The following is a 27,463-nucleotide window of genomic DNA, read 5'->3' as shown; positions in this document are numbered from 1 at the left end:
TCCTTCTGAAGGACACATGGGAGCACAGGTGCAAACAGTGTGCTTGTGTTCCCTGGGCCAGGCACACCCCTTCATCAGGTGCTCCATCACCAGCTCAAGCCCTGACCTAACAGTTCCCATACACCTTGTTAGGTTGTTGGGATGCTGCTTGCAAGGAAACTGGAGAAAGTCAGAAGATTCTAGTATTCTGTTTAACATTTGACCTCCAATGTCCAGTTCTTTTGGACACATACTGGGAAAACCACACAGCTTTGGGTTGGGTCTTCAAGAAAATGAGTCTTTGCACAGAATGCTGCATGCTATTGCAGCTGTCAGCTGAGATAATTAGGCACATTCTGATTACTGTTTTATAGCTTGGAGAGTATCTGGAATGTTGCAATTCAGATCAGACAGGTGCATCCAATTGGAAGTTTCGTAACTGATATGCTGTATTCTTGGATATTCTAAACAGCAGATCTGGGCTTTTCAGCATTGCTGAAACCTTGTATAAACTGTAGGAGGTTGAAATATAAAAAAAAAGTTTACAAGAAAAAGAAAGGAGGAAGTTACTTATTTAACTAGTTCTGTTGTTCAAATTTGCTAATATTCTTTGAAGTCTAAGAGTCTGTAATTACCAAATTAATTAGTTATCCTGCCTCCTCCAAGTAAGGAGAACAGTTGCACCAGCAGGAAGTTTGTATCATAGCCCTTACACCACATTAACCACTTATTCAGTATGTAATGAAAGAGTGCATATATGTATTTCTGGCTATTTCAGGACTTTGGGCATCATTTGCTATCTAAAATACTCATGATGATCAGTAATAAAATATTCCTACTGCTGTTATTTCAACAGAGACATGCTTTGGGATGAATAATGCTTTGTTGTTGTAATTCTACTAGGATAAAGACTTAAGAATTTGAGCTACCAATTTTGGTATGTTCAGTGTGTATTTGGCAAGATAACAGGATAACCAGAGAGCTGAATTCCAAGGAGAGAATTCACAGTAATGTCGAGTTAAGATGAACTTTCCTTTATTACTAATAACATGATATTCCTTTATTAATGGTGCTCTTGCAATAGGAAAAATGTAAAAAAATAGCCATGTGAGTGCTAGATTTTGGGGCTTAAAATAAATAATAGCATTAACATGTTTGGATGAAGTTATTGTATGTTCTGCCATGTTATTAATAGTGTTTGTTGTTGAAACTAAAGAAACCTTTGACCATATTTAAGCTCAGGACAATCTCCTGTTAGTCTGTGTTTTACCCAGTATACAAAGTAGGTAACGTTCTGTTTATCAGAATTCATGGAAATCATCTGTGGCTGCACTTTACCCTTGAGACAGATGCTTTTTGTGTTTTTCCTGTGGTTCTTGGCCACTAACATGCCAGGAGCAAGCTGGAGTAAATATGAAATTCTGATGCAGAGAGAAAATAAAAAGAAAAAAAAGTGTTTTGTCTGGCTTGAAATGCTGCTGTACTGTATTCTTCTCTTTTCTGCGTTGGATGAGAGTCAAAATGCTTCAGTTCTCATTTCTCTTACGCCAGCCCTCAGTAAAATCATGCAGGTCAGCATCTGTGCAAGCACTGCTCTCAGGCCGTATAGCTGTGTATGGGCTCTCCTTGCCCCTTTTACTGAGAAAAGCAAACCCTTTTAAGACTAAAAGTGGGCGTTGTCTCAGCTTTTTGTAGGAGAAATGTGTGGTGAATAGACTGTCAGCGTGGATGCTGACAGTGTGTCCTTGTGAGCAGTGTGGATAGAATGATGTTTCCCATGATAAACAGTGCTAGCCTAGAGCACGCCTTCTGGAGCTATGCGTGTTGAGGCCTATTAAATTTCTTGTTAAGATTTTTATTTGCATTATGACATCTTTGTGCAAATTGATGATGAAATTAAGAGCTATTTCTCAAGTGCTGGGATGGAATAAGAAGTGAGATTCTGTATTACTGCCCTAATATATGAATATGTACCTGAGAGCAATGACTGTTTGTGGATATTAATCTTGCAACTTCACCACATACTGATTATTCCTGATCATCAGACTTTCAATGTTGAAGTATCAGGTCATGAAATATACGCTCTTATGCTTTGTAGACCATGACTGTTTTTAACATAGGTCATTTGTGGCAGCTGGAGTTTTTCTTTGAGCTGAGTTTGTAGGATATTTCAATGATCATGTTTTTGATATTTCAGGAGAAAGGTGAGCGATATTCATTGGCAGTGGATGTTATGGATTCTGTTTAGTGTTTTTTTTTTTTTTAACAAAGATTTGAATCAGAATGGCTTAAAACCAGTTGATAGAAATAACATTCCTCTTGTTCTTTTTTTATTTGTGCCAAGTGTCACCTGTTTTTTTTTTTTTTTTCCGGAAAGTATTATAAAATTAAATTTGAAGGAGTTAAGTGCTTCAAATCTTGTCTGTATTTTAAGAACAGTGAGGTTATCTATTAGTCAGAGTAGTTTGAATCACTGCTAAACACTGGTCTTCCACTTGTAGACGTCTTACCCTTGTTTTTTTTTCAGTACTGAACAATGTTTGCTTGCTAGTAACATGCAAGTTGCAGCTTAATGCTGGCAGTTTATTTGCTTTAATTTTTTTTTTTAATTAATAAGTGTATTTCTGTAGTATAAGGTGAAATAGAAATATTTCTAAGGTCTTTTAAAAATAGTTGGATAAACTCAAGAGGAAAAATCTGCAGGTTATCAGGGCAGTGCTATTCTTGGTAGGGTACACTGAAAGAAAACTGGAGTCTCTGGCTGTAAGAAGCTTGTAGGATGGATTTCAGGCCCTTTGTGAAATAACTCTGTTTTTTAATTTTGCTACCTATTTCAATCAGTATTCATATTTAGGATGACAACTGACGTATCACAGTGGCTGTTTCCTCCTGGAAATACTTCTGGTTTTCATATTTATCTCAGATGTAGGAGCACATGTTTACTGATCATTTGGGAAACTCCTTAACATCCAGGATCACCTTCTAGCTCACAAGCAGTCCATTCCAACAAACAGAACATCAGACAAAAGCATCCAGAGGGTGGAAACAAGAGGATGAGACTTGGGAGGAATCCAGTGTTATTGTCCAAGCATGCAGAGATTAGGTTAGGAAAGTTAAAGCCCAGATGGAGTTGAATTTGGGCAGGGATGTCAAGGCCAGCAAGAACAGCTTCTGTAAGTACCTTGCTGATAAAAGGAAGATATGTGCCTACTGCTGAAGGAGATGTGGGACCTGATTACGTAAGACATGTAGAAGGCCAAGTACTTAACATCTTCTTTGCCTCAGTCTTCATTAGCAACACTGACCTTCTGGAATCCCATGTCCAGTGACCAAGGAGAAAATCTGGAACGAGGAAGAAGCATCTGTGGTTGTAGGTCAGGCCAGGCAATACTTAAGCTAACTGGACATACTTAAGTCCGTGGGTCTAGATGGAATGCACCCATGGGTGAGTGCTCAGGGAGCTGGCAGGGTATTACTGTGAGGCCACTCTTTATAATCCTTAATTGAGGTGGTGATTGAGAGAAGTGCTGGAAGACTGGAGGAAAGCAAATGTCACTCCTATTTCAAGAAGGGCAAGAAGGAGGACCCAGGGACTACAGGCCAGTCAGCCTCACCTTGATCCCTGGGAAGATGATAGAATGGCTAGTCCTAGAAAGCATTTCTGTGCATGTGAAGGGTGAGGGAGTCGTCTGGAGTCATCAGCTTGGATTCACCATGGGGAAGGCTTGACCAATTTGGTGAGCAGCTTCTGTGATGAAGCGGCTGGCCTGGTAGATGAGGAGAGAACAGTACATACTTTCTGCCTGGACATTCATTGAGGATTTTGATACCACCTTTCGTGACATCCTTATAGAAAAGCTGTTGATGAATGGATCTGGATGAGCAGACCGGGGGGTGGATAAGAAAGAATCTGAGTGTCTGGATCCAGAGAGTAGTTATCAGTGGTGCAAAGTCTTGCTGGAGGAGAGTAACTCGTGGTGTACCACAGGGGTCAGTATGGATTTGGTCCCATATAACCACTTCATTAGTGATCTGAATCATAGAGCAGGGTGCATCCTGTGTAAGTTTGCAGATGACACAAAACTCTGAGGTGTGGCTGGTAGACCAGGAAATTGTGCTGCCATCCAGGGGGACCTGGTCAGACTGGAGAAATGGATGGATAGGAACCTCGCGAAGTTCAGCGAGGGGAAATGCTGAGTTGCATGGCTTTGCAGGATAGGAGCTGGGGATCTTGGTGGGCATCAAATTGAATGTGAGTCTTCAGTGTTCTCTTGCCACAGAGGAGACTAGTGGTATGCCAGGCTGCATCAGGAAGAGTACTGACTTTAGCTCCTTTCTCATGCATTAGTACTGAAGACATTAAGTGCAGTAAATTATTTTTCTTTGCCCGCCCAACCTGACTTTATTATACACAGAACAAAATTACGCTGCCTGAGTTTGTTTTGGAAAAGATACCTTGAAGTCTTCTGTGTATATTGAGTGCTCCCAGATTTTGAAATGCAATGAAGCAGTTGTGGAAAAACTCCATCCCACTTAGAGCATGTCATAGAAACAATTTTTGAACTTAATACTGCAACTTACCCACTTGTAAGGAGCTTGGAACTTTTTTGCTGGTTTGTGTACTTTCTTATGTATACTTGTATTTTTTTGGATATGATGATATATTACTTTAATGTGCCAGTTTACTGCTTAAATAAACTTCAGTCCCATGCGTGAGATGAAGTACCTTTGGTGTGGAGTCAGCTTGGATGTTAGCTTTTTGAAGTTCAGTGTCTCAGAGAACGATCTACTTGCGTTTAAGCTGTTTCATATAAACTACTGTCCAACCCTTTAATAATGTGTACGCGTTTTTGTACAACTCTGAGGTAGCAGCTGTGATTTTATACAGTGGTGAATTTACTGTATTTCAGAGGCTATGCTCTGTGATAGGATCTTTGTATGTGTTATGCATAGGTCTTCTGATTTTGAATTGAACATCTAATATTCAAACTTGTCCCCTTCTAAAAAAAAATGCTTTCAGTTCATTTGTTCTGTACTGTTAATGAGTAGATGCTGTAATCTCTGACTTTCTCCATAGGTATCTTGAACTGAGGAGGTTCCTTTCAGTTCTTTCTTCACGCTCTAGAAAGGGATATTCGAGCCATAGTTTTCTCCTTTATGTTTGACTTGGCTGGGCAGAAGGAGGGCTGGGTGCTCAGAAGACCTGAATTTAAAGAGAAAATACGACAACACTGATCCCACAGGACCTTTGTACAGATCCTACTTGTCTAGAAATACATCATCTTTAGATTCTACTGCAGTGAAACTGGCAAGGCTGTGGCAAGCCAGGAAACTTGGGACTGCATTTCAGCAGTGGAAGCTGGCTTTGCAGAATCTGTGTCATTTCTTCCTGCTTGCTGCTTGTGTAGTCCCAGATATGTGGTTGCCAGAGGCAACCTTGGCATTAATGTTGCTGCGGCTGCACAGCTAAGATTGCTGGAATGGAAATTCAGTGTATCATGTTTTTGGAGATCTCTAGTTTCTCTGAGTCTGTCAGTCCTTTCTAAGGCCATTTTAAGTTGAAAAGGCAGGAAAAATCTTGGCGTGAGTTGTCACGGCACCTTTCACAACAGTTGGAATAACCTGGCACTCTCACAGTTTTTATTCTGGAAAGATGCTGTAGCTGGTGTCTTGTCTGCATGCTGCCAAATGGGTTTCTTAACTCCCTGTCCCTTTGAAATGACTCTGATTCAAAAAAGCCAAGCCGAGTTTGAGGTGTTGTATGCTGCTGGGCACTGCAAAGGTACTGCCTGCGTGGCTATAAATAAATCTGAGAATTATGTCCTTAATAATGTTTATATAGCTCAAAAAAGAAATGGTTGGTCTGGGTGTATCACCAGTCTCTGAGGATTATTCAGATACCTGATTATTCAGCTTGTGCTGTGGGTTATGAAAGTTATTTTTAGATGAGACTCTGTAAGGAAATGCAACTGGATCCTGCTAGGGATGTCAAGGGGCAAGTGGCAGCAAACTTTGAAGTCGTTCTGTAAACCTTCCTCATGGGTCCTATGCCAAGTTTGAGTGGATTAAGAGGGTGATTATTTTCCTCTACCATGTAAAGCCAGACTAGAAATGAATTTTTCAGACGAGTAATACTGATTAGGTCCTATTTTCTCAGAAAAAAAGTCTTGAATTTTAACTGGTTCGTGTGTGTTTTTAATTATGGCTCACTATTCTGGTTCTCAGTCTCAGTTCTAGTCTTCATTGATTTGTATCCCATTGTTTTATATCAAGGCTGTGTTCAGTACTCTTTCAGAATCAAGGATGTGGACTGAAAGAGGGTTATGGAAATCAAACATTGGTCAGATAGTGAGCCCTCTAGTGTAATAACATGCTTACTAGCCTTAGTGCCACTTCCTTCAGAGTAGTCCTGAGACCTCTGTGGAATACTGTGTCTGAAAGAGAATCGATGTATTTTACCTTGTACAATTGGTGGTTTTGTTGTACCTTACAACTTGTATAGGAATAAAAATACATATTTTTTCTACAAAAGAAGGCTTTTTAAAAATGGAATAATAGTTGTTGCAATTTCAACAGTGGTGAAATGACCACATTTTGTAGTGATTACATTTGTAATTTCTAAAGAATAGTCAAGAGGCTTCTTGAAAGTTAAGGTGCATGTGAAATAATATTGAATAAATTTTCATTTGGAATTCCATTTTTTAAGTTGTATTCCTTCAGTGCCTGTGCATTCATGCTTTCAGATGATGGGCACTGCTCAGAACACTCAACTTTTTTTGCTTTACTGTATGGCATTAAATGGAGGTGATCTGTTCTGGAAGAAGAGCCTTTACAGCTTAATATTGAAATTATGCTGCTCTTGTGCAATCCAGTCATAGAGTCAATTCCTATCTTGACGGTTTAACGCAGCCAATATACTGCATCAGATAGGTGCATCTGGCAATTAGTTTCTTTTCTGTGAATTTGTTAGAGTATATGAATAAGTAGAACATCATCTTCCTTGCCTGCTTTGAATTTAAATAATGAGGTTTATGTGCTTCTGTCAAGTGTGTAGGAACTCAGAAATCTAACAGAAATTGAAATGTCAGGTGTAGTTAGTCTGTTCCAGTATCATAGTGTTTACTGTCTTTGGAACTCTTCCAAATGCTTGAAGTACATGTTGTGTCTCTATCCCTAAAGAAAAATCCAGCAGAACTTAGTTTAGCATTTGACCATTACCTTCCAGGTACTTAAAATGTTAAGAAAGCTGTGATAAAATTAACATAATAAAAATCTGTCTATATATGTGTATATGAACTTCTTGCACCAGCAGCTTGAATCAATCATACTATTTATTTCTTCATTACTTTAGTATATATCATTTTAACTTGGATGATATAGTGTGCTTTGCATGTAACCATTTATGTGCTTAACAGATGTATGATTTAACCAGTTTTTAGAAATATATTGCCTTCAGATTACATTAAATTAAGAATAATTTGCACTGTATAAGTAGATTTCCTTTCCACAGATATATGCATATTTAAAAAAATGACTTTTTTTTCCCAGGTCCCTTTACAGATGTAGTAACCACAAATCTTAAGCTACGAAATCCATCAGAAAGAAAAGTATGCTTCAAAGTGAAGACCACAGCGCCTCGTCGATACTGTGTGAGGCCAAACAGTGGAATTATTGACCCAGGATCATCTGTAATTGTTTCAGGTAAAATCAAATAGTCATGGGTTGTGTTTTTTAGACCTTTCATCAAGTTCTCTAATAGTGATCTCAGAGGCTGTTGTAAGTACGCCAGCTTTTCAAAAAAAGACTTCTTAAAAATAAAACTGTTTCCCTTCGTTAGTGTAAATATCAACTTTTGATGATGTAGACTTGCAGAGATGCATGAAAATGCTCTATGCCAGAAACACTTGTCATTTGTTGTATTTACCTGCAGCTCTCTATGTGTAAAGGAAGAAAGAAAGTTGGAAATGGACAGTGACATTAACAGTATCTTTGCTCCTAACTACTGTACTCATGTCTTCAAGTGGGAGGTTACTCAACTGCTCTGATGTGTCTCAAGTTTAACATTTGATAGTTCATTGCATTAAACAAAAACCTGAAAGGTTCACTGCTGTGGAATAGTTGTTTTGATAGTACTGGTCCCTGTTGTCTCAACTCTATTATTTCATAGAAGAGCTGTGAGTGTTACATAGCATATGTGAAGTGACAGTCATTAAATTGCTTTTAATTTTTATTTCCTGTTAATTTAGGTAGAGCTGTTTTGTATCCCTAAGATTTGAAAAATCTAGGCCTTGGGAGACTTACTGTTTTTCTTGGGTGAGGGTTTAAAAAAAAAAAAAAGGATCCTCACTACTCAACATTGTGAACCTTGAAGCCACACAATACTTCTATTTTATTTTTTTTCCCTGTGAAGCTCTATTTAGGTTTGGCTTATATACTTCGTTCTGACAATCAGCAATATTTTGATAGTTGGACATGTAGTGGTCTAAGAGATTGGATTCTGTCATTCTCAAGAAAATGAATGAAGAATAGATATTGGTCTTTTGACTTGGTAAGGGATTTTGGTAGATTGTGCTCCCAGTTGTAGTGAGTTAGTAATTTTCTGAGTGGGGGGGGTTTCAAACCAATGGCTGTAGGAGGAAAGAAGGAATGTGGATCCATCATATTTCCCAAAATGGAGAGAAGGAAATCTCTTAGCCTGTGGTCTTGCAGATTGTAGAGATAAAGGTAATAGAGGTATAAGCTCCTAGATCTCCTTTGTGTAGAAAGCCAATTTTTGTAGTAGCTCTAAAAAGCTATAGCAAAGCAAAAGGAAACGTGGTACAATCCTTAGAGCTTTTCAGATTCGTAACTGTCCCGTTGTACCCTTGGGGAAATTTAAAAGCATCTGGGGCACTAGCTTCAGGTGTTTGTTGAAAAATTGCAAAGAATAACTTAGAAAAGCTTCTTAAATTTTGATTGATTAAAATGTTAAGATTAACTTTCCTTATAGCAGAGTCATCAGTTTTCCGATATAATATCAATGATCTGTACAAAGTGACCTTTTAAAAATTCAGTATTGCCATGGACAATTCATTGTTTTGTGGGTGGAAGATTGTTTTACAGAGAAAATTGTTTCAAAATTTGGATAGTCAAAAGCTTACTTTTTTAACTTTGACTCTCAGTTATTTGTCTCAATTATGTATTTGATTGCTAGACTACAACCATCTGGTATCAAGGTTTTTTTTCCTGTGATCTTGCAATATCTCATGATTTCATAGTTCTGTGTCATAGTTACAGCTTGCCTAGCAAAGCTTCTCATTCTTGGAGATGTTGAAGGCCAGGTTGGTTGGGGCTTTAGCCAGCCTAGTCCAATGGAAAGTGCCCATGCCTGCAGCAGACAAGTTGGAACTGGATGATCTTTAAGGTCCCTTCTAACCCAAACCTTTCCATTATTCTGCATCATCCTTTTAATTCTTTGAATCTCTCATTTTTTGACTGTCCTTTTGAAAAAGAGAAACTGCTGTATCTGTTTCAAACATTTCAGCATCAGGTTGACCTATAAAGCGGAATGATACCATAGAGCATCACAACTGGTTGACTTTTCATTTTGCATCTCTGTGAATACTGTTTTTTCTGTGTTACAGGAATCTCATGCAGTTATTCAGCTGCAGTAACTGCAAGGTGCAGATATTTAGTAACAGCTACTTTTCAGAATTAAGGCTTTTTTACTCCTGTTTTTTGTTGTGTTTTGTTGTTAGGCATGTTTTCTTTTGGGTAACTTGGTAGGCCAAGTGCACAGATAGATGCATGAGATAAAGTGGGTCACTAGAAAAACTCTCTACTAAGTGTTTTCAGTGCTGACTCACTGTTCATACCATTAAAAATAGATTTCTCTCGCACTGTTGGGCAGAGAGAGCTCATTGTTGGATACCAGGGGCTGAAGCTCTGTGTTCAAAACTAAATGTTGACAGTGCTAGCTGACTTTAGCCCATATAAATACATTAGCTGATTCAGAGTCAAGGAAGTTTTAAAATTTATTATTGGAAATGTGTTTAACCGTCATTTTAATGAAGTCTCTGGACATTTTATGTATCATTCAGTCGTGAATGAGTAGGTAACCTTTTTCAACAGTATTTATACATTCTTTCAAAAATACTAAGTCAGTGAGACCTGCTTTTCTACTGTTGATTGGAATGGTTTTTCCTTTACTTTGATGAGTGAGATTAACTGTTTATTATGTATCATCTATACTGGTAGCTTCCTGTTGGTTTTTCTTCCCAGGGTATAGAATACTACTATTCTTTCTTAAGTAGCAGTAAAAAGCTGTTGCTGCCGTACTTCCTTCTGGTTTTCAGGCCCATTTAAGATGCATCCTGTGGAGATAAAGCCCTCCAATGCAGAAAACATTACTACCTTACTAACAGGAGGCTTGATTTCATAACTATTTGTTGTAATTCTCCTAGAGCTGATACATGAACTGTTTGTAGATTCCAAGAATGTGCTGAAAACTGCAACTTCTTATATTCATGAGGTTTTCCATGATTGTTCAAAGCCTAACACAGATTTTAATAGTTCTTTGAATTCATGGATTCTTTCCATGAAGAAAGAAGAAGAACAAAGGATAAGTCCCAGAAGTCGGGAGTCACGCTGGCAAGTCTCTAATCTACAAGAAGGGTCATAAGGAGGATCTAGGGAACTACAGGCCTGTCAGCCTGACTTTGGTGCCAGGGAAGGTTATGGAGCGGATTGTCTTGAGGGAGATCACACGGCATGTGTGGGACAACCGGGGGATCAGGCCTAGCCAGCCTTCATGGATTCATGAAGGGCAAGTCCTGCTTTACCAACCTGATCTCCTTCTATGATTGAGTGACCTGCCTAGTGGATGAGAGAGGTTGTTGATGTGGTCTACTTTGACTTCAGCAAAGCCTTTGACACTGTCTCCCACAGTATTCTCCTGCAGAAGCTGGCAGTCCGTGGCTTGGACAGGTACGCTCTTGGCTGGGTAAGGAACTGGCTGGAAAGCTGGGCCCAAAGAGTTGCAGTGAATGGAGCTAAATCCAGCTGGTGTCTGGTCACGAGTGGTGTTCCCCAGGGGTCGGTGCTGGGGCCTGTCCTCTTCAGTATCTTTATTGATGACCTGGATGAGGGCATTGAGCGCACCCTCGGTAAATTTGCAGATGACACTGAGTTGGCTGAAAGTGTTGATCTGCCTGGGGGTAGCAAGGCCCTTCAGAGGGATCTGGACAGGCTGGATAGCTGGGCTGAAGCCAGTGGGGTGAGTTTCAACAAGACCAAATGCCAGGTCCTGCACTTGGGCCACAACAACTCCAGGCAATGCTACAGGCTTGTTGTGTTGAGGGACATGGTTTAGAGGCAACTACTGGTGATGGGTGGATGATTGGACTTGGATGATCTTGTAGGTCTTTTCCAACCTTGGTGGTTCTATGATTTTATGATTCTATGGTTTTGTTCTCTGTTGGCTTTCATTCAGTCGTGCTTTCAGCTGTTACCTAGTGGTCAAAGAGTACCACTAGGTACTCTTAGAGTCAAAGTTATTTAACTAGTTATCTAAGGATTTTGCCAGTTCTCAGATGGTAGAAAGCTGGCTTTGCTGTTTTTCAAGGTATTCCATCTCTTCCCTTGGTGAAAGGAAGAGTACTATATGTTTTCTGTAGTCTGTTGATAGAAAAGATCTTAGAGATAAATTAATATAGGAAGAAGCCTTTAGTTTAATCATTTTTGTTTTGGACCCAAGTAACCAATGATTGAGAAACTCTGGCTTTAAACCTTCCAAAATTGGATTGTTTGAAAGCATGTCAAATACTGCAGTTCTTTTCACTGTGTTATTTTATCTCAGATTGCTAGATATAATGATAGATTATTTAATTATCCTTTGATTATGCTGTATGCGGCTTTCAACAGGGAAAAATACCTAATAAGCACCCAGCAGCAAACATCTGCAACATGTAACCAGTACATAGGGTCTAAAATTAGGTGGCACTGTGATTAAATTTGGAAGTAACTTTTCATATGGACTAGTGAATTTGGAGACACAAAGTTAATCATTTTGCTATTGTACTTACTGTTTTATCAACTTACACAATTCAGTTCTACTGTGAAGAATTTGCTTTGTGTGAAAGCAAGGGTGTTGAACTGTTCATCCAATGAAGATTTAGAACTGTGGGAAATATAATTTCCAACAATTCAATTACAGCAGTATTGAAATCTTCTGACTGAACTTCTTGAGAACATATGGGAAGCTTGTTCAGAGCATACAGTGGGTTTTTTTTAGCTAAATGGGTGTTTCTGCTGTAGCTTTTTTCATTGCTGTAAAATAGCTAGCAGTATAGATTCCTGTTCATAGGACTCCAATAAGTACATAATTCATTTTGTCTGAGATCACTTATGTTTATCTTAGTTTTACATAATGATGCACTAAGCTTGAATTCAGTTTCAGCGAGACTCAAGTGCGTGTGCATTGTCAAATAATCTATCTTTACAGTTCTCTCTGGGTCATCATCCTCTGGTAGAAAGTTGGAAGCATGTGCATGTGTATATATGCATGTACAGATACTTAAAGTTTTTATTGTCCTGGGCTCCTGTCTGGATTGTATCAACTAATTGTCTTTCCTGAACTGCTCTATGGAGGTACGCTATGCTGGTCATCTACTCATCCTTCTACTTCAGTAGTCCAGTGCTACTTTGACACCTTGTATGCTTAGATATTTCAGTCCTTAAACTGTACCCATTGCATCCATAGATGGGCAGCTGTATCCTATAACTTTCTGGTCTGAATTATAGACGTGTGCTTTTCAATCAATTTGAATTGAAGAAACCACAAAAATAATGACACCAGAGTGACCTGGCTTTCCCTCTGGGCTGTTTTCTGAACACAACCACCATCACTAACAGAAAACCAGCCTCCTAATGGCTTTGTACAGCTTGGATGGATGAAGATTCTGTACTCTGTAATTGAAGCATTCCTTTAAAAATACTATAGTAGTGCAGTAATAATTGAGATGATGAATATTATTATGTTGATGATATTTATTTTTCCACTGAATTTGTGTATACTTCAAAATCATAACTTTGAAATGTGAGTTTCCCTTCTTGACCAACAGAATTTTCAACTTTGGAAAGCAGTCGTTCAGAAATTGTCCAGTCACAAAACTACTCCTTCTTGTATATTCTATCTCTGGTACTGGTAGTATGAACTGGTTTGTGTCAAAAATGTCTGCTTTTATTCAGGAAGGTGGTTCCATTTTTTTAAATTTTTTTTTAAAAATCTGCATTAGATTATGTTCAAGGCTGAAATTGCAGAGGTAAAATACACCAGATAAAATACAAAGAGAGGGTACTAAGTATTTAATACTTCACTTACAACTGCCTTTACAGAAAGCTTGGTTTTGAATTCCGTCCCTCTTTCTCCACTGGTAAAATATAGGATTCAAATGCGTACATGGATTGTGAGTACTTTTAGGCAAATGTTAGCGTTGGGCTGGACTTAAGGATAATAATGTCAAAACCTGAATAAAATGTGTTTTGTAGTTACCAACTAATCACTTTATCTTTTAAGAACTGAATTTGAAACTTTTCTATAGTGAACTTTTAAAGCCCTTGACAGCATTACTTCTTCTAATAATTCTGGTTTGAATTAAGTATTTTAGTAGTTTTGCTCCTAGCTTAGATTAGCATGTCTTTAGAAATCAGTTGAGCTTCTGCTGGTAGGTGGTCAGTGTAATATAGGTTCTCTTCCCTTTCTCCCTCGGGTAGATGTTGTGAAGTCTGCCAGAGTTCTTTTACCTTTGCATTCACTCAGTCACGAAGTGTGTTTATTCCAAAGGAAAATCCAGTGGTGTTTGTTTGCTTTCTGTCTTACTGGATGTATTTTTTCTTACTTGTAATTAAATCTCTTCTTGCTATAGGAGGTGGAGAAATAATCTATAAAGCTACGATATTAAGGTGTTCCACTCACTGCTTGTTGCTACAGTGTGTATCTACAAGTCTTTTCAGTGCTCCCTTTACATGTTAACTTTTGGTGTCTGGTCAGTGAGAATCTGAAGTGTGTAGCATTTTTGTTTTTTTTTTAAGGTGATCAGATCACATAGTTAAATGTTTCATTTTATTCTTTTGAACAGTAATGCTGCAGCCTTTTGATTATGACCCAAATGAGAAGAGTAAACACAAGTTTATGGTACAAACAATCTATGCACCACCAAATATTTCAGATATGGAGGCAGTGGTAAGTAAAAATGGGATAGAATTGCTAGTTTGGAATTTTTTTTTTTAATCAGTCTTAAGTTTAAATGAATCGTGTTTTCAGAGTGTTTTATTTTTGGAAAATTGAATTTCTTCTGAACAAATATGATGTCTACAAATGATTCAGGGTTTTTAATATTAAATACAAGTTCAGTTCTCAGAATTTGCTTATAGGACTGATTAAATCAAACTAGTAGTAAATCAAAGGTAAGGTCTGTTCAATGTTAAGTTACTGTTGCATTGTATCTGATCTGCAGCTCATCAAAAGCACAAATGATAGATTTATTTTCTTTATTAGTAGAACAAGTTGTGTATTCTCTTTTTGGGTGGGGCTGGTCCAGTGAAAGATCCAGAAAGAAAAGATTAGTTTTGTGCATGTAAATTCAGAAGGACAACTTAGAAGCAATTGGAAGGCTGGCCTTCAGTTTTCAGAACATGCTCCTTAGAGCAGACATGGGCTCCCATGGGCATATATATCGGAGTCCAGGGGACTGATGCATGGACTGTTGTTTCTAAACACTTCCCCGAGTTCAGATGGTGATTCATGCAGTTCATGTTCACTGAAGGTGGAGGAGGAAAAGGTAAACAAAGTAGAGATAAGGTTTATGAATCACTAAAATCCACTAAACCTCTGCAGGCTTAGGCTCTCTTCCTGTATGTATGAAGGCAAAGATTATTGTGGCATTTCTCTCCACTGGAAACACTGGAAAAGTTTTGTTAAGCTTTTGAGACATGCAGCTACAAAAATAACATTTCTCCTCCTTGTTGTCTGGTTTACTTTTTTTTAATATGCTCTGATAGCTCTTGTTTATGTGTGAGAAGTGAAGCATCTAAAATTTGGTGAGAATATAAAAATCCGTTTTAGAAATATCTTTCAAATAACAACTTTCTCAGTGCGTTGAAGTAAAGAATACTGAGGAACAAGTCTAGCAGAAAATCAGTAATTATAGTTATGAGTTAGCGTGCAAATAATGCCAGTGACAAAAGAGAACTAAAGAAACTTACTCTGGAGCTAAGTATAGAATCACTAAAAGTGTCTTTCAGTAATTTATTTAAAATGGGTGCTTCCAAGTTAGAATGTAAGGAGCACATACACTGAGCAGTGATAGACCGACTCAGATGGTACTCTGTTTCTGATTGTGTTACAGAAACCATTCCACTGTCATTGTTGCTGTGCCCTACAAATCTCTGGATCTGTCTTGACATTCAGTTCACTTGATTCCATTTTCAGACTGAAGTTTAACCAAACCTAGCTTTCAGTACTTCTGTAGTAGTTGAAGGTGAACAAAATGTGGACAAAAGCAAATCTGAAAATTTCAGCTAGGGCGAGGATAGCATTCAGCTTTGTAAGAGTTATAAGGAAGCTGTAAGAGCAGGCTTATGAACTGTTCAGATTTTTGTGCGACTGGCTTATTAAATAACTACGTTACTTGTTTTAGTGGAAAGAAGCAAAACCCGATGAGTTAATGGACTCCAAATTGAGATGTGTGTTTGAAATGCCCAATGAAAATGATAAACTGGTAAGTAAGGAAAGAGTTTAAAAAAAAAAACAAAACACCTGTCATACACTGTTAGGATCCTAGAGAAATATGTTTAAGTTTTTTTTTTTTTTAAAGCTCTTTGGTTTGTTGGTTAAATGGACTGTTGGAATCTCTACTAAATTAAATGGAAAGGAGGACTGGGCTTTACATTATATAACCACGTATGGGGTGAATTACATTAAATTTCAGGACGAACACTGATACTCTTTGTGCATGGTTTGCGCGTTGTAGTGCAAACAAATCAGTGTTGTCTTCCACTGTAAATAATTTGCCATGATACCATAATTTCAAATTGTTTGAACTAATGCAAAAAAATTATCTTTCATTATTCTTATTACTGACTTACTTTAGCATTATATTGCCGTCGGATAAAAACTGAGTCTTCAGTACTGCATACAGGGAAAAGCAAATAGAATCATTTGCTTTTTGAAGTATTAAATGCTTTTCAGTTTTAAAAATTCTCTTTCTAATTCATCTGAATGAGGAAAGGAAGTACTGTTTAGAAATTAATGTGCTCTGGGAGCCCTAACTGCATCATTTAAGGTAGTGGTACAGACAGATAATACAGATGAAAAAAGCTCTTAAATGCTTCTGACTTCAAACAAAATCAATCCTATTTGTATAGGAGATGACATTTTCATTGTATGTGGACTGAAGATGTCTGTTTTGTGTCATCTGATGTTTGGAATAATAGTTAGCTGTCAGTTATCTAGCTTTTTTTGGAATATGACTGAAATTCTTATTAATACTTTTTTACCCTCGTTCTTCTGTTTTATGGAATCTTAATACTGTACATTCCCACTTATTTACCTTTAATTTTTTTTTTTTGGTGCTGCTTTTAGTATCGTGAGATAAAGTGCTGAAGCAGGATTTCTGTTAGTGACCTTATTCATGTCATCACTTTGACTTTCTTTAATACTGTCCAGTTTGTACTGTAGTCTGTAAGGTGTGTTAGGGGGAAGTCATCTGTTTTGGTTAAGGATAACTGAAGGTGTGAGCTTTTATTCAGCTGTGCAAATTGCCTGTGTGTGCCTCTTACTAAATTATACCTTAGGTATAATGAAGCAGTACAAAATACATTTATACTTTCTTTAATGCTGTCTCAAGCCTTGTGATGAGAAATCTGCCAGGACCCTCAGAATATACCTTACTTACCAGGGTGTAAGTACTTACTCCAGTTGGCTGCTGCTCTCTTCAGATGCCTACCAGTCGCAGCCTGGAGGCTGATGTAAGGGAACCAGTCAGGGAGGTGAGACAGCAGAGGAAGGAGGTTTGCTTTGGGAGATAAGGTCTCTATTGAAGTTCCAGTACTTCAAAAGGAGCTCTTTTCAGCTAATAAACAAAAAAAAAAAAAAAAACAAAAACCTCCCAAGTTCTTCTCTGCTTACTCATGGTAAAAATAAGCTGGTCTTTTTAGATCCAGTTAAGAGAGTACCTGTGTAGAATAGCAGGGTATGTCTCTTAGGCTGCCTATGGTGAAGATTTAAGATGCGAGTAGATGCAAAAAAAAAATTAGTATACAGATATGATAGATATATTACCTTTTAATAGGTTTTCTGTCACATTCAGATTGGACTACTTTCCATGCAGTATGAGATCTAAGGGATGATATAGCTCTGCAGTTTATCTAGTAGGCATAGTGCAGCTTGAATTTTAATATGAGTCTATTGTCCAGTCTGAACTTCAGCACAGCTTTGTGCTGTTCTCTTAAAGAACCTTAAGATTGCTTGGTCTGGAAGGGACCTCAAAGCCCACCCAGCCCCAGTCCTCTGCCATGAGCAGGGCTGCTCCCCAGCTGCTCAGCTGCCCAGGGCTTCATCTGACCTGGCCTTGAGCACCTCCAGGGATGGGGCAGCACAGCTTCTCTGGGCAGCTGTGCCAGTGCCTCACTGCCCTCTGAGTGGGGGGGGGAGAAGGGAGGGAAAAGAAAAAAAAAAGAAAAAACAAATTCTGCTCTTTTCCACTTAGTTATTTTCCTATCAAATTCAAATGTTATTAGGTGCATTTTGCGTTACTGTGTTACTTCGGTGCCTGCTGAGATAGTGTTAAGCAGCCTAAGTGTTTGGTTTTTGGTCTCTGTGACACATAGTACAGAATGTAAGCAGTAGATTCTTCTCTTGCTCTTTAATACTTTCACTAATCAGAACTGAACCAATCACAGAAGTCTTTTATTTAGAGTACTGTAAATATAACTGTCTATATTAGTAGCTAGATTGTGTTTCAGTTTTAAGCTGTGGATAATTTTTCTCTAGGTAAGTAAAATTCTCAAGTCATTCTTAATATTTGTAGAACGATATAGATGCAAGCAAACCCGCTCCAGTACAGAATACATCTAAGCAGGATGGACCGATGCCAAAACCACATAGTGTTTCACTTAATGATACTGAAACAAGGAAGCTAGTGGAAGAGTGCAAAAGACTTCAGGCAGAGGTTATGAAGCTGTCAGAAGAAAATCGGCACCTGAGAGTAAGTTCTGCTTCCTTGTTTATATTGAAATGATTCTGTGCTTCCTGACTGAGGAGTCTGGTTTGTAATCAGACTTAAAAATGTTTCTTCTGGAATTACATACAAGTGTTGGAATGTGAAGGTTGATTTGCAGTGTAATATTGTTCTGTATGGCTGATATGTCTCTATGATTGAGACTTTGGGATTATCGTGGGTGAGATACTGAAGCTACATGGTTTTCTTGAATGAAATGCTGTAAATATAGGCCTAGTTAAGGTGGTCTTAGTTACTTTTACATCCCAGATTTAGACTTACTAGCTTTTAATAGAAGTGTTTTATTATTCATTCTTAAGAATGAGTAAATGAGATCCAAATCAGTAACACATCATCTCTGATTATTAATCAGAAAGAAAACTGATTGGCCAGTGGAGGTAAGCAAACATTGCTTTCCAGTACCTTCTTTGTAAAGGTGCTCCTTCAGTAACTTGTAGCTAATTGATAGGTGACTCTGTGACTTTTCTGTGTATTTTTTATTGGGTATCTGAAAATGTCATAGGCAAGTGTAGCCTTTTAATGATCTCCAAAAATAATGTAATTACATGTAATTCTGCTGTTGTTCGAACACTTTGATAAATAAATACAAAACAGGTGTTTTTCTTTGATAGTAGGGAATTACTGCTATTTCATTCTTACATGGTAAGTAAAAGTAGGATTCTTTGTTCTCCCTAGCAAGAATTTTAGTATCTTTCTTAAGCAGAGCATGGGCATACTAGTGAGTTACCTATCTGTATTTGACATGCCACCATTTGCTCTGGGGGTTTAGCGTGCTATAATATTACTTTTCAAATTGCTATCTTTATTAAAATGTTACAGTAAATTTGACCTTTGATTTGGCTTATATATATATATATATAAATAAAAAAGTAAAAAATGTTTTTGTAATCTTCATCTCTGTATATTTTTTTTTTTTCCCCTCAGGACGAAGGCTTGAGGCTCAGAAAGGTAGCACACTCGGATAAATCTGGATCACCCACAGCTTTGGCCCTCAGAGATAATGGCTCTAATTCTCTTCCATCACTTCTTGTTGTAATTGCAGCCATTTTCATTGGATTCTTTCTAGGGAAATTCATCTTGTAGAAAGGATGAATGAGAGAAGCATGCAAAATGCAGCTTCGGGTTTTTTTGTTCTGTTTTGTTTTTTTTTTCTTGGCCAGAAAAAGATTTGTTTACCTACCATTTCATTGGTAGTATGGCCCAAGTGACCATTTTTGTGTACAGCATCATAACAGGCTTTGCCTTTAATGATCTCGCACGGTTAGAAAACACAATCTAAAAAGACAAACTGTTCGGCTACCGGACAAAATTGTACATTAAGTCATAAATAGCAGGTGTCAGTTGCACAGTCAGTCCTTTATGGAAATTCATAAATAAAAGAATTGTTCTTTCTGTGGTTTTAATAAGAGTTCAGAAATTGTTCAGAGTCTTGTAAATGTTATTTTAATAATCCTTTAAAATTTTATCTGTTGCTGTTACCTCTTGAAAAATGATCTATTAGATTGCTAATCCCACTCATTCAGGAATATGACAAGAGGTATTCTGGGGGAAATGGTGCCTCTTACTGTGTAAATTTTCTCCTTACCTTACTTTGCTAATATCATGCAGAATTTCTTTCTTATCCCTTGTGAGGCATTGTTGAGAGTTCTTCATCCTTACAATCCTGTCCCATAATATTTAACATTACAAAAGAAATAAAATTGTTAACAGATTTTCTGCTGGGTAGCCTGTTTGTGTGTGTCATACTTTTAGAAGGGGATTCGTAACAAGTTAATTGTTCATGGCAATTTGCTGCTTGTAACAAATTTTGAAGTTTATTTGCATAAGTCTTTGGCTTAGACTGTTGTAATTGAAGCAGGAAGAGGAAAAAAAAAAAGAAAAGAAAAAAGGGTCTCCATTCTGTTTAAAAAAAGAAAAAAAAACAACAACAAAAAAAAACCCCACCACAAATGTTTTCTGCCTGTTTTCAGCTACAGAGAGGATAATTATCAAACTTGTTTTGGGACAGAATAAGTTGGATATCCAGCAGGTACAAATACTAGGCATGAATGTTATCAGTATATCAGCAATTTGCTTGCTGTGTGTGAGAGTGTACTAATCAACCTTCTGCTCCATCCTTGGATTTTTTGGGTGTCTTCCAGAGTCAACATTATTCTCCTTTGATTTCTTAAGGGTGCTTAATTCAAATGTACCAACTTACTGGGTCTGTAATTCCATTTTAGTAGACAATCAGAAATATAATTTGAATGATTCAGACACCCATAATGAATTCCATGATGCAGAAGAGTTGGTATTTGCTGAGTGGGCCTTAGTTGCTCACTTCTTGAAAACAAGTCATTTTATGCAACTCTTGGCAGACTTACCCATGTTAACCATGTATAGCTAGCTACGTGTTAAAGAATGCATTTTGGGGGTCTAAAATGCTTCCTGCACTTAATCTTAAGTCTTGCCTCATCTTCAAATACGTCCTAAAACAGTCAGTAGTAATACAACAAAATAGCTGTACTTTTAACTAAGCATAATCCAATACAGGGTGTAAACTGAAAAATTACGGAAGGGACGTACTCTTGTAAGTGAAATTGTGTGTGCTTTTGGACAGCTTGACTTGATGTGGTGCAGCTAAGTGTGTTAGACCTTGGTATATGCACACGTTACATAGCTGAGAAAAATGTTCTAGAGAAGATGTATGTTATCTTGGTTGCCTTTGATTTCTAGTGCTTTTTTTTTTAAGAAAACTATAATTACGTCATGTTCTGTCATTTCTGTCTGATAAACTTTTTATAAAATCTTGCATACATGCAAGGAAGATGATGAAAATACTGTTTATCTTTTCACATAAGCATGCAAGCTCAGATGTTTCCAATTACTTGTTCCAGTATCTGCATTCAAGTCGCCTTCCATCCCAGTGACTGGAAACACTGTTAAAGTCTTGATTATTTTGGTTCTGCTGGTTTGAAATAGTGTAATTCTCCCAGTTTTTTCTTTAAATAGAACATTAACACATCAGACTTCCATAGCCTGTTCCAAACTATGTTGAACATAACGAAGGCAATAAGTGTGCAGGATGTGGTTTGCCTGAGACAGAGCAGTCGTTCCTGCATAGAAGGAAAAAAACATTCCTTGGAGATCTCAAAATATTTACAGCATAGTGTGTGGAGGTTTTCAAGGGTGGCTTTCAAGACTTGAGAGCAGAAAAAGGAGTCATTGCTCAATGTAGCCAACAGGTTTTGATGAATGGCAGCAGTAATGAGGTGAAAATAATGATAGAATAAGATGGAAATGAATTATTTTCATAAATACAAAACAGGTGGTCGTAGAACTTGGTCATGGTTTGAGTAATGTCTTCAAAGTGAAAGTGTGCAGCAGTCTCGTAACCAGTGTACTTACTGATGGTATAAGGAGACTGTCTTGGTATCCAGTAATCCCTTCATAGCTGTATATAAAATGTAATGCTAAAACTATTTTGCTCTCAGGAGTTACTTTGGATGAGTTCAACTGTATTCAGTGAATTCTGTAATATGGATTAAATTGTTTGTGTTCCTGTGTTCCTGAAATGGTTAGAACTTTTTGCTTTGTCTGCCTGCTTACTTGTGTATGTAAGCATGGGGAAATAGCCTCTGCTGCTCCTAATGACAAGATCAGGTGACAGTGCCCGTGAAGTCATGTGAGGCTAAATGTGCAACTTCAGTTAAATATACAACACAAAACCTATTTTGACTTTTCAGAAGAACAAGATGGAGTAAGTATACAGTATCAAAGTAGTATTTAAAGCTTTTCTGAACGCATCACTTTTGAAAAGGGTAAGTGATTATTCAGGTGAGGAAAAAGCCTTGTTAAATAGAAAATAGAACTTCTGTAGTAATTCTCGGCACTAAATTTAATCCACAGTAAAAAAGTGTATATGTATGAAGTTGATTTAAAAAAAGTTATTTGCATCAATGCACAATTTATTTGTGCAATTCTACTCATTCTCTAAAAGCTGTTAGACTTTTTGAGTCTGTTGTTCAGGCTTGCATGTTTTCTGCTGCTATGATTGAAATTGATTTCCATTTGAGAAGCAACCAAACATTAGCTTGAAAGTCATTGTTCTCATGGAAGGAGAGGGGGCGGAGGGAGGAGATGGAAGATGACATCTTGCAAAGGGGAAAGACAAAGTCAATAAGCAAAACTTATTTTTCAGGCCTTCAAAGATATTAAAAGCTGAAGTGTTAATAAACCATTAAAAACTTAGTAGTGTCCTTTTTTATTATGAAACTTCTCCCCGAATGCTTATGTTCTGTAGGCTTTAGGATACCCAGTATGTAGGTCTCTATCTAGGACTATCTTACAGGTGGTCTGACTGCCCTGCTGTAGGGGCTGCTGGCAGATAGCACAGAGCTGGCATGGATGGAGATTGGGTGCTGGAGTGAATCTGCCCAGCACTGTGGGTGCTGGTGACTTGCCTGATTTACAGTAATCATGACAAAGTGTTATCTTTTTTTCCTGTTTGGAGTCATGAGTGTCTGTGAGCAGGCTTGCCAGCACAAACTCTTACTTCATCTTGCAAGAGAGGAGAGATCCTTGTGCTTACAGAGCAGTCCTCATATAGATCAGTATTGTCCTGTCCTGCTCTTTGTGTTTATGGGTGGATTCAGTTTCTGCATCGTATCTTTTTAGCCACGTTTATGTGAACATTGTAGTTCACTGTCAGGTTTTAGGAGAGCCCTGCTGCCACGGAGACTGCCCCTGCTGGGCTTGGTCCTTCCTGGGGTCTCAATTTGGCTGAGGTGGGGAGGGGGGTTAAACACCCAAGTCAGTTTTCACGAGGGATTGGGCTCCTCTAGGAGTGACAATTGAATGAGAGTGATTTCTTTATTCCCTGTCTGAACTTCCTCTCCAGGGCATTCAAGTAATGTAACCAAGTATATAATTGCAGTCGGTCTGTTGTGCTTTTGTTTTTGCATGCTGATTGTGGCAGGATTGCAGAAGGTAGTGGTAGTGTCATCTTTTTCCCCTTTAAATGACAAGTGGCTGTGTAGAAATGAGCTCTTGCACAAAACCATTAGTGCTTCTTCCTCCTTTGCCAGGACAATGGTTCACACATTTGTGTAGCGATCTGCACTTGGGAACTGATTTGGGTGAAATCCAAATTTTTCATGTTTGACAAATTAAGTGGTGGTACAGTCATCTCCCCTGCCATGCTGCATTGCCATTTTATTTAAAGCTTGGTACCTGTTTATGTAATGCTGCTAATGCTGCCAGCAGCACATTGAATCCTGGTGTGTACAGTAGCTCCTTCTGTTTCTGGCAGCAGCAGTATGTTCTTCACCCCCCTCCCTTTCCTTTAGAAAACTTTAAGGGGTGTTATGATATGCAGGCACATGAGACAGACAGCTATGAATAATAGCTAGGGAGTGTCAGCTCAGACACTTAAATGAAAAACGAAAGGCGACCGAAATAGTTATTAATTCTTACCTTCTAATCTCATGTATAAGAAAAAGGCAGTGCGACTTTTATTAATCTGCTTATCATCCACATTATTAAAAAAAAAAAAGCAACAACAAAAAAAAAAAAACAAAAAACTTTAGAAGTTCTTTTAAATGTGGCCTGCTGATGTTGATTCAAGAGCGTAGGTGAATTCAGAGAGATTGCCCCAGGCGGTCAGTGTCCAGGCAGTACTTAAACGGCAGTCTTCATCAGTAAGACTTGCTCATCTTGAGATGGGGAGACTGAGGCACAAGTGCTGGAGCAAATGGTTGGGATGGGCTGATTGAGGTACAACCTCTGTTCTCTAACATACCTCCATCTTGTTTATCATCAAGCCTTTGTCCTTGTCTGATTTTTTTTTTCTTCATTTTCATTTCTTTAATTTTGCTGGGTTTCCAAAGTGCTGCTTTATGTTGCGTGGAAATCTTTTGTAAGCTTTTAAAGCATCACCTCGAAGAACAAGGTGTTGCTTTTCTGTCCCTGAAGCTGTGTTAGGCAGAAAGCATCTCTGTTAGAGGTGTTTATTGGTGGATTGTGTTCACTGGCATTACAGCCTGAGTACTAATGATGGCACCAAAACCAAGAAATACCCCCAAGTCCAACAAGAGTAATAATGAAACCAACAAAACCAAAACCCACCCAAACATTTGGGCATGTTGTGTTGGCAGTATTTGAACATGAGTGCATAACAAAAGGTTTTTGTGGAATTGCTGCTGTAGAAGAAAATAAATAGTCCTGAGCCTATACAACCACCATGGTGGTGATACGACTTGCTCTGCACTTACAAGTGGCAAATTATTTTTCCGTTGGCTATATTTGTAGTCCAAGGACAGGTGATAAAGCTATACTTTGATTTTTGGAGGCATTTCATCCAGAAGTGTCAAACACCTCTTCAGACCCATCCATGTTGGGCTCCTGCAGGCAAATGTGCTCCGACAGTAGGAGACTCTTAGAGGTTAAATCCACGGTTATGTGTTGAAACTAATGAGAGTGCCTCATTCCAGACTGCATTACGCTTCTGCACGTGTTTGAAGGCTGGCTCAAAAAGCAGCGATGATAAGAATTCAGTAACTATCTGGATGGATGAAGATGGTGCTCTGTTCTGTTGTGTTTGAGGCAGTGCTTTGAATCATGCAGGACAGTCTGTGGTTCATAGAGCCGTGCTTTGGGAAAGCTCAGGAGAACTGACAGAAAACAAGACCTGAACCTGGGTCAAATGCAGCTCTCTGGAGCTCTCATCTGAGCTGCTAACGATTGCAGCTTTGATAATGGAAGGGTGCTTCATAGAAGATAAAAGCTCATGCAGTAGCTAATTTGCCTTGATTGCCTTCTTAATCACCTCGGCTTAGTTTAAAACTTTGGAAAGATGAGATGTGGGACAGGTGCTTCATATTCAAGTGGGAGCTCGGGAGTGGCTGGTGTCATGTAGAGGAGGCAGTGTGCTAGGAAGAGGCAGTCATGAGAAGAGCAAGGTGGGCTGTTTCAGAAGCCGCTCTGCTAATAGCTTCCTTTTCCCAGGTATTCTCCAGGAATAGGGATTCTTCTCCATCATTAAGCATAAATCACAGCAGCAGGTCTTGTAAACAAGAGAATTCCAGGAGGAGGACTTTAGCTGGAGAAAAGTATAATCCCATGTTTGCACCCTTGCTTCTCTAATGCTCTGCTGAGGCACTTTGGAACTGCTGTGCTGTCATGGCTGTATGAAAGGACGGAAGGAGAAATTGACATTTGGAGCTGCTGTAGCACCTCAGAGTGTCTCTCAGACCTGTGATATTAGGGAAAGGGAACTGTGATGTTATGAGCCCATTCCTTGTGCTGTTCAGAAGTTGCATTTGTAGAACTAGAGATGAAGCAGCCAAACAAAGGTGGATGTACCCAAACCTGTGGTACGCATACAGCTGCCTCCCGATCTCAGCTATCTCCTTGCCCTGTATGGAATCAGGGAAATGGCAAGCACCTGCTTTTGCAATACATAGAGTGAGCCAATAATAGGCTAATTGAGAGTTTGTCAAACACATTTGTAGCATGTATCACCTGTTTGGGAGTTTGTGTAACTCTTTGGGCACTTTTAGCGAATGTGAGATACTGCTCATTAAAAATGCTGGTAATTCCATGCGCAACGTCCTTAAATGTAAGCTGTACGTATGCGTACACACACCGATCATCAGGCGAAATACGTTGAAGCAATCCTTACGGTTCGGTAGTGGCCGCCAGATGGCGGTGTGCTCTTACCGCCCACCCGGCGGGAAGCTGTGCGGGCTGAGGGCGCAGCAGGGCCGGGCCCGGCGGCACCGCGTGGGGCGGTCAGTGCAGATAAGGGCTGTGCTTCATTGTGATCTGCTCCGCTTTTCCTTGAGGCGCTAAGAGAAACGTGACCTGGGAGCTGGGCATCGATTTAAAGAAATTCATCAGTCGGTCTAGCAAGCTCTAGCCATGGATCTGTGCCCGTGATTTTTCTGTGGATGGAGTTGCAGAATTTGAGTTAGCAATCATAGAATCACAGAACGGCTTGGGTTGGAAGGGACCTCAAAGCCCACCCAGCCCCACCCCGATGGGGCACCACAGCTGCTCTGGGCAGTGCCAGTGCCTCGCTGCCCACTGAGTGGAGAATTTTCCCCTCACGTCTAACTTAAATCTCCCTTATTTTATTTTAAAGCCATTCCCCCTTGTCCTGTCACTATCAGAGGGTGTAAAACGCTGACTCCCTCCCACTATAAGCTCCTTCAAGTACTGAGGTCTTCCCAGAGCCTTCTCCAAGCTGAACAATTCCAGCTCCCTCAGCCTTTCTTCCCAGGAGAGATGCCCCAGCAACCTGAGCATCTTTGTGGCCCTCCTCTGGACTTGCTTCAACGGCTCTGCGTCCTTTTTCTTCTATGGGCCCCAGGACTGGATGCAGTACTCCAGACAGGGCCTCATGATGGCAGAGCAGAGGGTGAGGGGAGACCAGGAGATGCAATTCCAAACAGCTTGAACTGATAGCTTTTTCTTTGTTTGAAAGCAATGCTCCCTTGCGCAGCTTTATTTTCCAACAGAACACCTTGGGAATGGCTTCCCATGGGAAAGGGCTGGGGGGGCAGTGTCAGCTTAGATAATCAGTGTTCCCTTAGTTAATGAGGGTACTTATGGTTTGATTCCTTGCAACCATCTTTTTTTTCTGTCTGAGAAGAAATTTTCTTTCTTTACCTCAACTACTGTGTTCAGTTTTGGGCTTCATCCCTGGAGGTGTTCAAGAGCTGTGTGGATGTGGCACTGAGGGATGTGGTTAGTGAGCATGGTGGTGGTGAGCTGATGGTTGGATAAGGTGATCTTAGTGCTCTTTTCCAACCTTAATGATTCTTTGATTATTTATTGCTTGCAGCAAATAGTAATTTTCTTTTGAATTAACAGTGAGTGCTAGAGAGAAGGAAAAAGCTCTTGGAAAATATTTCTCAGAGGGGAAAAAATATGGCAAATGAATCAAATAATAAAATTCAGAGTGAGTGGTGCTGTGTTTTAGTACCTACCTTTTGTTTTTGTGTCGGGAGGGGTAAATTATGCCACATGGAACACACTTAGGCTTGGATTCATCCATGCCCACAGCTTTGCCTCTCCATACAAAAGAGAAAGGAATGCCCCTACTATTAGACTCTGGCTGCTGCCTTTGCAGTGCCTTGTTATTGCGGGCATGCTTCCTGATGTGCAGCCTCATCATGCAGCAATCTGCTGTCGTGGTTCCAAAAATCCTGAGTCATTTCTCAGAT

General features: G+C 39.0%; 1 protein-coding gene across 2 annotated transcripts in view; it reads left to right on the top strand.

The window, feature by feature from the left end:
• Positions 1–22,487, top strand: part of VAPA (VAMP associated protein A) — a 30,163-nt gene extending 7,676 nt beyond the window's left edge. For both annotated transcript variants that reach the window (XM_031588973.2, XM_090137360.1), the window contains exons 2-6: positions 7,528–7,680; positions 14,097–14,200; positions 15,657–15,737; positions 18,048–18,224; positions 19,182–22,487. In XM_031588973.2, the coding sequence (XP_031444833.1) occupies positions 7,528–7,680; positions 14,097–14,200; positions 15,657–15,737; positions 18,048–18,224; positions 19,182–19,340 (674 nt within the window). In that variant the 3' untranslated portion in view covers positions 19,341–22,487. The remainder of the gene's footprint in view (positions 1–7,527; positions 7,681–14,096; positions 14,201–15,656; positions 15,738–18,047; positions 18,225–19,181) is intronic.
• Positions 22,488–27,463: the final 4,976 nt, after the last annotated feature.

The sequence above is a fragment of the Phasianus colchicus genome, chromosome 3 (genome assembly GCF_987193195.1).
Source record: "Phasianus colchicus chromosome 3, bPhaCol1.hap1.1, whole genome shotgun sequence".
Classification (NCBI taxonomy): Eukaryota; Metazoa; Chordata; class Aves; order Galliformes; family Phasianidae; genus Phasianus; species Phasianus colchicus.
This window is presented reverse-complemented; position numbering and strand designations above follow the sequence as displayed.